The sequence below is a fragment of the Elaeis guineensis genome, chromosome 2 (assembly GCF_000442705.2).
Source record: "Elaeis guineensis isolate ETL-2024a chromosome 2, EG11, whole genome shotgun sequence".
Taxonomy (NCBI): Eukaryota; Viridiplantae; Streptophyta; class Magnoliopsida; order Arecales; family Arecaceae; genus Elaeis; species Elaeis guineensis.
In genome coordinates, this window is record NC_025994.2 from 20,007,932 (window position 1) to 20,022,152 (window position 14,221).

Consider the following 14,221-nt stretch of genomic DNA (forward strand, 5'->3'; position numbering starts at 1 on the left):
TCTCATCTAGCTTCTAAATATAAGACCTTCCCCTTAAGAATAATTTAGACAGAAAAGGTACAGATTGAGCTATTTAGTAAAGATGAGCACACGACTCAAATCATACCATCACGAATTTGGAAATTCCATCCCAATATTTGTCATTGATAAGAACAAGTTGCCCAAAGAACATTTTGGATTTTTCAGCAATATCAATGATGATGATGGCATTACACGAGTAATTTATATGACAAGGACTCAGAAACATTTTTTTCCAAGACATGTCTTCCAATTTGCAATTCCAGCATTACAAATACAACTTACAAGAAGCATAAAGGAAAACCAAGGGTCATACATTCCCATGTTCCATAGCAGACAAAGGGTGGGAGCCCAAGATAAAAGAAAAGGCAAGCAGAAAAACAGGCGCGACCAAAAGGATTTGAATTCAAAGTTTCACTGCAAGAAATAAGCACAGAAAAATAACATTGCAGTCACGTGAAAGTTTACACATCTGTAGGCAACTGTTTCTTGTGCTTTGTAAGCTTCGCCTGCAGCTTCTCAATCTTCCCAGTACCACTCTTCTGCTGTTCGCTGACAGAACCCTCTTGAGCACTGCACATCTGGGACTTAATCCTAAATCCAAACTTCCTCGGGACACTGCTCCACCCACTCCACCCCCGGCCCAACTTCTCAATCTCATGCTTCATGCTAGAGCATTCTTTCTCAAGCTCAGATACCCTCATCCTCATGTGGTCCATGCCTACTTTCAAGACTTGGTTCTCCCTAACAGCTGTCGCCCACCCACCACCCTCACTTGAGCCTACAAGGCCACTCCTCAGAGGACGTGACCCATCGAGGTTGTCAGAGACAAGCAAGCATCCTGCAATTGAGGTCCTCAACTGAAGCTGCTCAAAAAAGAGGACTTGAACTACCACTCGTAGTGGGAGTCGCTCATTCTGTGCAGCATGAGTGCAGGCTTCCAGGGAGAGCTTCTGGCAGTCTATCAAGCGGCAGAGTTGTTCCCTATCAGATTCCATGAGCCATGGGTGCGCCTGTACATGTATTGGGGAACCGAAGTTTTGGAACAAAGTCCAATTTGATACTAAAATATTAGGACAAGGAAAGAAAATTGTACCTAATAATATTCTAGAAAGAAAATTGATAGAGATCCATATTTATTTTTATAAAACTAATCTTATATGGCAAAACAAGCATTTCCAATAGAGAGAGCCTATTTTTCTGATACACAGGAGGGAAAAAAAGGAAGCTTGACATCATTTATTTGTGAAAAAAATTGTATGAGCTACTTATTATTGAAGAGTTGCGCATATGGAATGAAGGGTCACAAAAAAGTATGAGAATAATTACCTTCAAATATATGTCAATAGCACGATAAAGTCCATCATCCAGTGGCCGGCCATAATCAGGTACTGCAGCAGCTAAATATTGAAACTTTGGCAACTTTAAGTTAATATCAGATGCAACCTCCGCCAGGAATCCATCAATTAGCTTAGCAACAGTAGTTATTGGTGTCAAAGAAGGCGAGCCCATCAGCTGCTCATCATCAACCAAACCAGAAGAGGCCCCGCCAGTTGCCTGATCCATGGCTAAGAAGTGCTCAAGAATTCTCTGGACACAGTCTACATTATAAAGTGTTTCCATAGAGTATGAGTAGGTTGGCAGAAGTAAATCTTCCAAGGTGGCCTGATCTAGCTGCATTCCTATTCTTTTCTCTAGGTTAGAAATGCATGATGGGCTAGCTCGCAAAATCATGGCAGTGCGAAGAAGCCCAAGCAAAACTTTAGTTGATGTTGTACCCTTCTGAAATGGCAGCAAGCTATCAATCTCTTCCAGCAGATGCCTCTGTTCTTCTTCAGATGGTGCAACCGTCAAAGCTACAGGTCCCAGACTATGACGTCTATTCAGTCCTGGAAGATACCTTTGGGCATAATAAGTCAATGATCCAGCAATTATCTCTTGTCTGATGCCTCGAGATTCCATGACCGAGATCAGCCTCTTATAAATGGGTAGACTCAAAGAGGAGGCATCCTCATACCACCAATCTGAACTACATTGTCTAGGTCTGGCTCCTGTGCTTATACCATTCCACAAGACACTCCCACCAGGGCTTTGCATGACACCATGCTCCATCATTGGCCAGCCAAATAGATTTGGATCTGTGCATGCTTTAACAGCTAATGACTCGATGCATCGCTTTACAACCTGAAGATTTTCAGCATGCGGGAGAAGATCATCGCATGTTTGGAGTGCTTTTAATGAATCCTTCCAGCTATGGAGTACTACTTGGTTAAGGAAGGTTTCAGTCTGAGCAATTAAGTTGTCCTCTGCAATTTCTTCTGTCATCTGAAGATGCTCAGCAGCACACCGTAGGTACACAACATTTGATGCAGTAAGTTCTAACTTCACACCGTAGCAAAACTTAGCAACTATTTCAAATGCTTCTGCACTACCAGGAACATCATGTAGCTGGATGACACAGCCCTCCTCATCATCAGATTTCTCCTTGATTAATTTCTCCAAAAGACTACTCTTGCACAGAAGAGGGAACTGTAGAAAAGAATTATTACCACATTGGAAATTAGAAAAGATGTCACAGACAACAGAACACAACATTTTGCATAACTAATGGAGACAAAAATAAAATTGCTACATTTGACAAACTTCCAAAAGAAAAATCAAAGCACATATATGAACTATAGATTTCTGTACCTATGCTTATTCGAAATATGAGAATTAATGCTTACCAAGATTATTCCCCACAGGGAAAGAAAGCTGATAGACTAGATCGGGCAGCAAAATAGTAATGATATTTTTCACCAAACAACTTTCAATACACAGATTTAATCACTTATCTAAATTTTCTTTTGGGATGACTAACATGTAGTCTTGACACATCTGATAACAGAAACTTTTATTGCCAAAATTATATCCTTTTAGATTTCACTAATATGTACTTTAATCCCAAAAAAACCAAAAGAAAGAAGACACATGCACTCATGTAAGATTGACCACTCATGGTTCTGGTTATTAGGAAAATTACATTTTGGTAATATGTGTTGACAAAAGATGAAATTGTATAACAAAAGGACATCCACAATTTTCTTGGTATCTTCTGACAAAAAAAATGCTGGAAAATAGATGGTTCCATTACCAAAATTTTTATAAAAAAAATGCTCGTAAAACTGAGATCAATAGCCTGACCCAACAGAATGATATCATAGCACCATGAGACATCAATTTAGAACAGAATCAAAAGATACTCATCAAATGAGTATGGACCAGTTTAATTTCATTAATGAAGACTTTACCTTGTGAAGATGGAATGACATGTCTCCAACTTCAACAGTAACATCACTAGGAAGCCCAGTAGTGCAGAACCTGCAAAATACACTAGCCAATAAATGATCCTCATGCAACTAAGATTTAAATATGGACACTGAGGATCATCATACATCATAAGGTAATTTCCAAATATATGTTTTTATCATCCTGACAAGACAAGCATGCAAAGTTCATTACAGAGCTTTGAGCATCAGTCATGAAAAATTTCCAAAACCTATTCCCAGCATGTTCACGCATTAGTCATTGAAGCTTCTAGAAAGTTGGCTAAAAACAACAAATATATATCTGGCTGTTCCAAATAAACAAGACACTGACAGCATGTTTAAACAGATTAAATCTTTAAACTATATAAAAGCACAAATTAAGCTATAAATATTTGCCTAAGGAAATTCTTGCATTTGGTCAGGATCAGCAGGGGTTTATGCATTCACTCAGAACCCCACAATTATCTCCAAAAACACAATCTATGAAATCATATTTCTGCCCATATTATCTAAAGAGCATGATGAAAAAGGTGCAACACTTGATGTCTGGGAGCTTTCAACAAATATTTTTAGCAGTTGAATAGTTGAGATTATGGAGCAATTACTTGCAGAAAAATATCCTTGATAAAATATAATCAATATACAATACCAAGTGCCAGTATTTTAAGCAAATATAGGCAGGATGCTAAAATTTTGGAGTACATGGGGTATCATGCTGTACTCAAACATTCTGTAGTGTTAGCATTCCAGTCTAGATAAGAGCAGGTCCACGTGCTGCCAAATCTCATCTCATCTACTGCCCGAACACGGAAGTTATAAAAAATTTGAGAAATTGCAACTCCTCAATTTCATTCGCCTTTAAGATGCGTCAAACATGAAGATACAAGCATGTCTCACATGACACCCATATGATAAATATTCCATCTGCGAACCTCAATGCAAGGAATAGCAATCATTTTAAGGGAAGATTAGAAGATACTTGTTAATGAAGCATTTAAGATATCAAAATCAGGAGCCTAGGAAAATTCAGCAGAATCAAATTGGAAGGGAGATGGCCATACCTTGTAAATCCTTGCCACTTAAATCTAACAAGATGTTCAGAAGATGAGTTTGCAGAATAGTGGTAACAATTATGATCTTGCAAACAATGTGCTTGCAAGCAAAAAGTTTTATGATGATACGTCAAGAGAGAGGAACAGGCTATATTGGATGTTCATATCTCCATGAGAGATAGAAAGAGCGAAAGCATATTAAGTGCACAGCTGTGCTCTTTCATTAAAGGTGGGCACCTGTGTGTATACTGGAGAAAAATGGTTATGATAACCTGAGATAAAGGGAGATTTAGCTTTTATCTCCTGATTGGCACTCTCAAGTAACCACGTTAACGGAAGAAACTATGGGAGGCTTTATTTAATTTGTCTTGCACCTGTGACGGCCAACCATATAGCTGAGCACTGAATGCACTTGTGTTGTATGGTAGAATGCATATAAACAAGCGTTGTTTGCTAATTGTAGAGCAAATTTAGACCTATTCAACAGTGACATGATCTTGCTTTAAAGAAAAGGCTGATATAGTTGAAGCTTTTGTGCTGCACATGCTCCATAGTTGTTCCTTGCCCAAACATATGTGCTTTCAAACTAGAACATAGCTCTAGTGATGTTACAATCTATCTAAACTACTTGTGGTTTACCAAATTTCACACAAACTATTTGATTTTGCTATACAGGAATCTAATAATTACAAACTAGTGGAGAAGGTATAATTCGACATGGAAAAAATATTGGAGTCGAACTCTTTGAAAGTGCCCCTAATTCCTTTCGCTTCCAAGGGTCAACCTTTATTCAATGCTTCATTAAATCACTGTTGATGTCACTCCTTTGAAAATAAACTCCAAAGAAAATATCGCATTAGATGATTCACTGAAATATTGGTAATCAACTGCACAGCTGACAAAGGTCATAACAAAATATGTTTTTATGTAAGAGGTAAAATTCTGAATTGGCAGATTTTCCACAAGAGTGCCTTCTATATGGTTTCCACTCATCATTAACACTGCAGTTGAAGTTTTAAAACAGAGAATTAATTGGTATCGTCAGATTCCTCTCAAATATAGTTTTTACAGAAAATTTATGCAGAAGAAAAAAAAAATGATGATATAAGAAAAAATCACTTGGGGTATAAAGATATCATTCTTTAAATTCAATCACACATTTTGAGCATAGTTTTTAGAGATCCGGGCATATGGAGTACCAAGTCAAAGAAAGTTGCATAAATCATAGAGGGTGTAGATGAAGCAAGTAATCAACAAGGTTATGGAGTGGTTGACTAGAAACCCCAATTTCCAATATACATTATCAGAGCAGTTCAAAAAATAATGTCCACATAATGAAAAGATTATACGCAATTATACTTGTTATGTCCTACTTAAAAGTTTATGGTCCATTTTATAAAATGTACCAAATGCTAAAGTAGCAAACAGGTTCCTAGATCCACAAAGTATTCAAGAATTAACAAGTTGTATACGCAATTACATTCCCCATAAACACCCTGGATTATCAGATCAAACTCGTTAACTAACTTTGACTGATCATACAGAATAATACCACAAGCAGAACAAAATAAATGCATAACAAGGCTGTTTCAAAACATTCTGATAATATAATCAATTAATTCTACAGGAAGAGAATGCAGCATACCAGGCTTGTCCTTGCCGCTGGAAAGCTTCAGATTTTGATCCCAACTTCATACAAGCCATCTTACTCAACCTAAGAAGGGATGAACAGCGCAAAGAACCTAAAAGAGAACCTTGCTATAGCCTAAGTATCACTTGAAAACAAAGTCGCACCTACAGCACCTTAAGAATCTCTAAGAGCACACTGTTCTTCCACTAGAGTGTTATAAAAACCTGAAGGACCACAGATCCGTGATACCAACCTCTAAACAGACTCCTGAATCTAAGGCATCAAGTCTCTACAGTGAAATTATAATATCTCACAGAAGCAGATCACCTTAACAACAGCAAGACCTGAAGCTCTTAAAGATACGTACTCTGTTTCAAAACCACAATCCTTCTACTATATGCGAAAAGCCTTTTTAAAAAAAAAAAAAAAAAAAAAAACTGAAAAATTCAGCCTGGAAACACCTTCAGAAACCAAAAACCAGTTAAACCATTACGAGTATTTAGCTCAAAAGATATACAAGGTTATGTATCACCCAAGAAAACCCAAAGACAGACCGGAAACCAGAAAGCTCAGCCCTAACCCACCACAAAATCCAAAACTTTGGGACGTACCAAGCGAGATCTTCCTCATCTGAACCACCTAAACCTTCACCAAGCTACCAAGTCCAAGCTCAGAACCAATTCTAGGGCATCATACCCTTAACAAAAACCCAGACTTAATCCCACCACTAAAATGCAGTTCCAAATCCACCACCATCCCCCCACCAGAACCTCAGACACGAGGAATGCACCGAAAGACACAAATCCCAACCAAACCAAGAACCCCGAGGAACAATGTCGCTTACCTCCAGCACCAAACTTTAGGGCAGCACCCACAAACTCCGAAGACCAGCAACTTCCACAAGGAATCCACTCCCCAATTCCCCCCTCCCCCAACCAAACAGCCAAAATGGGGAAAGAAGAGATGGATGGAAGACCCTCCAAAAGGGCAATTTCTATTCTGTCCTTTCTCCTACTTCTTCAACATAAACTTCCAAACAGCAAAATGCAATTGCAATAAGGACCAACCCATGCACTGCCCATCTGTCAAAAAAGACAACAAAAGGCACAGGAATAGGAGAAAGCACAGAGGCTCTAAACTCCTACTAAAGAACTATTTGAACAACCTCAAAAGCAGTGGGTCTTTGGCCTTATTTCTTAGTGGAAGCCCCAATCTTCTCCACTCCTCTCTTTGCTCACAATTCCTAGTTATTTTACTCCAGAACTCCAGGTTCCACTGCAGAGAGATTCCCTCTTGGCAGTACGCAACAGGTTAAACTCTACAGCTCCATCCAAGGAAGAAATAATTTTTTTATGTCATTTAACCAGTTTTGGGTAGCTAATTTATTGGTTGTAAATATAATATTGGTGGAAATTAATGTTGTACAACTAATGCCATGTGGGTGATGAGGAGGAGGAAATTAAAAAAGTCAAAGCAAGAAAGAGATTTAAAGGCGGGGAAGAAGGCCATGTGATTCTAGAAGAGGCACCCCAGTTTGATTGATTGTCACCGTGTGATCAAGTTGTTGGACGGTCGGATGGATGTGGGTCCCTTGATTAGTATTGGGGAATGATATACATGTAGAGCATTTAAAACTGTTATAGGTTGCCAGGTAACTACGGTGCTAAGAGGAGTTGCTGTCCACGCTTTGGGATGCTGAACGTGGCCCGAGCTTGCTTGCCTTTTGGTTTACGGCTTGCCGACTCCGACGCACCTCGGAGTTGGCCTGGACTCATCGTTTTTCAGGCGCTACGTGGAGTACATGGTGATTCTGGAATTGCAGCACTTTTCAAGGAGTAATCATTAAATAGTAGCAGCACTCACTGGTGATGCTCTTTCCTTCTGGGTAGGGAAATTATCGCCCACACTGCATAAAGCGTCACGCACGCGGCCAATCACGGCTGCTGATTGTTATGGGGGTGCATCAGGTGAATAACGCCCATAAAAACTAGCGATTGTTATCGGCTGCGTGCACGACCATGTAGTGCACACAATGCAGCAATAATTTCTTCAAAAGTATTGATCAAAAATGACGGACAGCTGATGACCCAGTCTTGCCCACAGATGAGAATTGGGTTAATTTGTGTATATAACTGGTATATCACCCATCTCGAACAGCCTGTTCTCATTCAATTTTGAAATACGATGAGGTACTGTAATGTGATACACGATACATTACGATGATGAAGGAGAGTTATTGATCTTTGAGATAGATAACATGGTGGCTATCCACAATAATAATCATAATTTATGGCTGGTTTCATAGGAACCATACACTTAGCATGGAGCACAATTCGTCTTGCCTTATTGTAACTAGCATGTACAACTCCTTCCCACACCAAGTGACATGATGATTCATCCTGCGTTATCGTAACTGACGTGTACAAGCCTAGCCGACTTCCAACTCTGCGCACATAAATTTTTGGTTTGGGCAGTGGCCCTGTTGATTTAGCTAGGAATGATTGGTTATGGAATGGAATAAATAGGAACTAGCTCCAACTCTGAAAAAGAGCATGATGCAGGTTAGAATACAATTTTACCACCACACATGAGGATGCTAATGCACCTTTTTGCATCATTTTGGCTAAGGAGAACTCCTGTTCCAGGTTGAACCTTATCAATTTATGTCAACCTATACTCGAGAAAAACATGACAAGATCTATAAAATTTATTGTTAATTATGATGAAGACAGGACTCGAATCCATGACATTGATAAGCAACCTCCAGCAACCGATTTGAATATTAATTAGGTGATTTCAAACATATGGCCTAAGAAATTCGAAAATGGCACTCTTGTAGCTCTTGTTGCCACAAAAAGGAGTCTGAAAGACCATAACAAACCTTATCGTCATATATTGTTTTCTCTCAATTGTGGGTATATATGGTGTTAAGAGTGTTAGAAATTTTCATTCTTTTTATTTGAAAAGGTTTAAATTTTTAAACCTCTATATAATAATCCTCGATATTCAAAGTGCAAGCAGATTCATTTAACTGAAGTTTAAGAGTCTCAGATCTAGTTGAGCTTCGTGGGTTTTGAGCTGGTGACTGCGTATGTACGCTTGCTTGCTTAGTGGCTCGCTCGACCCACTTTGTGTATATGCACATATATATGGAGTAAATATTCATTTCATTGTAATGGTGATACCATATCAAATTTATCACAACCCAATGAGAAGTTTGAAATCAGTGGGGCAATGTGGGGTATCATCACTAGATCGGTGAAATACATAACAATTGATGAAATGCAAGTATTCTCATTAAGTTGTGATAAGTTTGACATGGTATCACCATTGCAACGAATATTTAATGTGTCATAGCTTGTGCGACATGAACACAGACTATACATCCTATTAATGTGTAGAAATTGTAAGTGTTGTTGCAAGGCTTCAATACAAGAAGAGCATAGCCATGGTCGGTAGCTGTCTGATCCAGGACTCGATGGTCGATGGAGATCCAAGGACAGAAGATTGCTTGCAAGCCATGAAAAGAATTTCAATCATTAGAGATTCTTCAATGGAAGATCCTCCGATACTTAAGTTAGTTGAAGCTTTACTTTGAGGATAGTAAGAGAGAGAAATAAAGAGAGAGATTTCCTGGAGTTTTTGGGCAAGTCGAACCTCGATGGGATGACGATCGTCGTGCTGCAGGACTAAAATGATATGCGCCTGAGGGGGTTGCTTCTAGACCTTGAGGATAATTTTTGTTGGGGTAGATCCCCGTCGCTTAGCCGACTAGTCCTCTTCCTCGCCTTCCAACTGACTAAGCATGCGGTAATTGATTCTTTCTCATCTTTGCACTGACCGAGTTGTTGTGATTTAATCCAACTTAGGTCAACGGATCATGTCCGAGTCGGCATTCGACCGACTAAAGTTGATGGGACTCGACCACTGGCTAAGGGCGATGAATCAAATCAAGTTGGTGTCTAACCGATTTGGTCTGACACATAATCGACGATTGGCCGACGACTATTCAATATGTATAGTCGTTATTTGATCAACTTGATTTTACATGGACCACAATAAGTCGGCATATGACCGATAACTTACTTGGAGCTATACCGACAATCTAAATCCCGTACGATGATTATTCGGCACGAGCATTAACTACATACGAATATGAAGTACAATAGTCGCCTACAAGCAGCCCATTACTTGGCCTTAATGCCAATTAATGAGGTAACCGCCCACTAAATTTTTAACTCCCACATTCCGAGTATTCAGAGGCGGGAGTTATACAGTAATGGCTTTTCTAACTCTATATAAAGCGATAAGTTATGAAGGACCAAGTAAGCAATATTTCGTTCATTATAAGTTTCTGAACTCTCATTTTGGCTCTTGACTGTGCTCTTTCTCCAGCTAACTTAAGCATCAGAAAGTTCCCCACCAGATAACTTTCAGCAAAAAGACTTGTTTTGCAGGTTTTCTGTCGTTCACCGTTCAGATGTAACAACTTGGCTTTCGGCCAACTAACTCACTGGAGATAAGCTGCAATAGTTTCAGTGGCTATGCCAAGAGGATGCCACTCGATGATTAGGTTCTTGGGACTATCATTGCTCAATGGCCTATTGCAATTGCTGAACGGTGTCAGTTAACTCCTGGATCTATGAGGTCAGTATATTAAGTTAATGTGGATCTACCATCATAGATGATTGTGCGGCTCTTTGGGGGCAAATGCTCATGTAGCACCATCCAAACTATATCGTGATAATTATTAAGGAGAGATAGTGGAGTTGTTGTATGCTCGAATCCTCATCATAATTTTTTCTCTACTATTGAATTGAATAATTTTTTTTAATATCAAATTATTTATAAAATTTTGATTAACTTAAATATTGGGCGATTTTCCATCAAAAAAATCTTCAATGATTAAGTCTTCTCCTCAGGATCTGGTAGCGATCTCTTGTCTTCGGCTCTCCGCTGATCCCCAAGTCTTGAATCGGACAGTTGCTGACCACAGCCACGCTCTTCTTGTACCAGAGTCTTAATTTAAAGCTGGCTCGTGCATGGTCGGTCCGTAACATCCACAGGACCCTGTCCAGTGTCCACATGTTATTCAGCCTTTTATGAGGTACCAATATAGGCAGCCCATTAAGACTTTTATTTAGATAGCAAACTAGCTTGTTTAGATAGTATATCTGTTCTTACGCACCTTATTCAAATATTCGAAGCGGACCTCTCCAATTTTTCTTATGTTATTTATTTTTAATTATTTAATATATTTAAATTTTTATTTATTAGATAAAATTAATAATAATTTTAAAATATTTTTTTTAATATTTTTTAATTATTAAAATAATTCAACCGACTTTCGATCCCGACTTTACATCATTCGAATGAACATATTTTATCGACTCACAATCGGTTGACCGATCGACAGTCGATTATTATCAATCAATAAAAGATAACTCTGTTAACCTTCGATCGAAAATCATCAGCATATCAGAGTTATCGATCGATGCTCATTCGGATTTTCACGACTACCAATTTATCATTATTATCGATATATAATCAACCTATTTTTTTCGACACACCTAACCGTTATAAATGGTTATCGATTATATGTCACAGTCATTAATGGACATAAACAACCCATTAACTTCATGATTATGGTCCAATAATTTAGCGTTATAAAAAGTGGGATCACGTGCTCGACGGTTACACCAGAATCATCTATAAAAAGAGATAAATGAACAGTACGGATAAAATAATTCTGGACTAACACTCTGCCATTTCAATTACTCATTATCTGCTGTTTACCAACACTCCGTTGATTTAAATATCGAAGGATTTTCGTCGGACATAATTTCGATCTAAGAGGATTTTATTTTGTAAGTGCTCTTCACTGATGACAGACGATAAGAGATAGACCGTACCACCAACAAATATTAAGATATTTGAAGAATTCAATATCAGCAAATACATTGTTACACTTATGTGCGGAAGATGCTGCCATCCTATTTCGAATACTTGCTCAATACTAATATTAAATCTGACGGTACCGACTAGTGTGCTGGTCTAATCGGTTTAAGAAATTTGATGGTGATCGATGAGATTATGTTACCAGCATAGCAGTTTTGGATACAGACGATGGTATAGAATGAGCATGGCTAAATAACTTGTGTTGGCAAGTCACTGTCGACGTAGGAAATTGACCGTACCCACTCTTTTGGCTTTCAGCATAAAACTCAACGATGACCCCATGATAATGTCATGGTATGCTTATATTATTCATTTGATAAAATAGGATGTCACAATGTATTAAATCTGCCAGATAGGAGAGGGTGGAGACAAGAAATTTAATATGCTGATTGGTTAGTTAGGGTGGGCACAACTAATCTGACCCAACATGAATTTGACAATAACGGCTTCGATGATGGCCCAAAATTTGTCTCCCAAAACATATACATGGAAAACCCTAACCGATTTCTACACGAAGGTCATAATCGCATCGGAATGAACATAATTTAGATCGAGTTAGATGTATGATAGATTAAAAAATTATCAATTTGAATCTGTTGTTGGGTTACGCCATATCGGTCATGGATCTTGTTGTGGTCAATCTCCTGTTGCGTCTGTTGTCGGTGAAAAGTATCTACAAAATAAAGTCCATACTGATCATAATTGTGTCCGACGGAGACCTTTCGATGTTTAAGTCAGTGAAAAATAGTGAACAGCAAATAAATATTTAAAATGGCAGAGTCCGCTCAGAATTGCCTTATAAAATGCGGTTCATTTACCACATTTTATAGGCGAGTAGTTAGTAACCATTTATAACGGTTAAACACGTGGATCCCGCTCGTTCCGACATTATATGATCGTGGGATGGGTGGTTATATCCGTCACTGATTATATTCTGACCATTATACGCTTTTTGCACTAGCAGTTTCTAATAAGCCGACTATATGTCAGTGAACAAAGTATATCGATCATATGTCGGTAGTCATGGAAGTCCGAATGACTATCGATCAAATATGTCGATGGTCATTGGTCTGAAATGAGTCGAGTCGTTATAGTTGGAGCCCATCAAGTTTGCGGATAGCCGACTGTCAGTCGGCTAATTGATTGATAGTCGGTAAGTCATGCTTATCAGGCCAATCGTAAGTTGGAATTGGGGGGGTCAGCCAAATCGCCCCAATAGTTACCTTCCACTCCTAAGTCCAAAATAGTCTGACATGTATGTTGTTACGTAGTCTGTCACGTTGGACAAAGGGAGTTGTCACGTGTTGTCTTGAGCTCCGATTCGGCTGCAGGCATTAATGATTTTTCGAAATATGAAAGATCTCTAGCCATTTTGTTGTTTTGATATTTGTGAGATCATCATTGGGATGTCGTTTCGGAAAGATAATTCGGCATTCGGAGAATCCGAACGATTTGATTCTGACTAATAGATTTTGGCCATGTATCCAGATGTCATTGGCTCTATGCTGTTCATGCAGATAATGGTAAGGTGGCATGATCTGAGAGTAGGTGTATCGAACCATCCGATCAATAGACGGTTTTGATGTAGCCAAGTATTGACATCTGAGAAAATCTTGATTTGAATAATTTCATCCGGACCGTTGAGGAGTCCTATATATATAAAGTCACTTTCATTTGAATTTTCTACTTTTGCATTCATCATTCTCCTCTGCAACAGAAGGTTCTGCCCTAGTGTTAGGAGCTTTCCAGTGTTAGGAGCTTTCCAAGTTTCTCTGTTCTTCGCATCATCCATAGTTTCAGGTTGAGTTTCCACTCTTTTTTAGGTTTTTGTTCTTTTTCATTTTCAATGGCAAGTAGGAAAACGAAAGCTTCATCTTCTCGGAATAGTCGGTTGGAGAATCCGATCGATGATTCTCCTTCGGATCTGGAGACGAAAATCTCTTCTTTATGTGAGCCCAATGTTAAATAGCTCCGAGAACAGTACTGTATTTCGGAGCAATATCAACTTTCTGCTCCTGATCCAGACGGTCGAGTGAACTCTCTTCCTTCAAACCAGGTTGCATTCTATGTCGAGGACCTTCAGGCTGGTCTTTGATTTTCGATTTCGAAGTTCGTCTGGAATCTTTTTGATTATTATGGTCTTTGTCTTGCTCAACTGGCTCTGAACTCCATCTAGCTGATCATTAGCTTCGCCTTGTTGTATCGTCTTATCCCGATCAATCCTTGCCCTTCTTTGTTTCAGATTTTCTTTGTTC

General features: G+C 38.8%; 1 protein-coding gene across 1 annotated transcript; it reads right to left on the reverse strand.

Moving 5' to 3' along the window:
- Nucleotides 1-157: 157 nt before the first annotated feature.
- On the reverse strand, nt 158-6,940 carry LOC105032633 (BTB/POZ domain-containing protein At1g30440). Its single transcript, XM_010907129.4, has 4 exons — nt 6,024-6,940; nt 3,309-3,378; nt 1,348-2,547; nt 158-1,031 (listed from the first exon to the last, which is right to left on the reverse strand). The coding sequence occupies exons 1-4, from the start codon at nt 6,080-6,082 to the stop codon at nt 483-485; spliced, it is 1,878 nt and encodes a 625-aa protein (XP_010905431.1). The 5' UTR covers nt 6,083-6,940; the 3' UTR covers nt 158-482.
- Nucleotides 6,941-14,221: the final 7,281 nt, after the last annotated feature.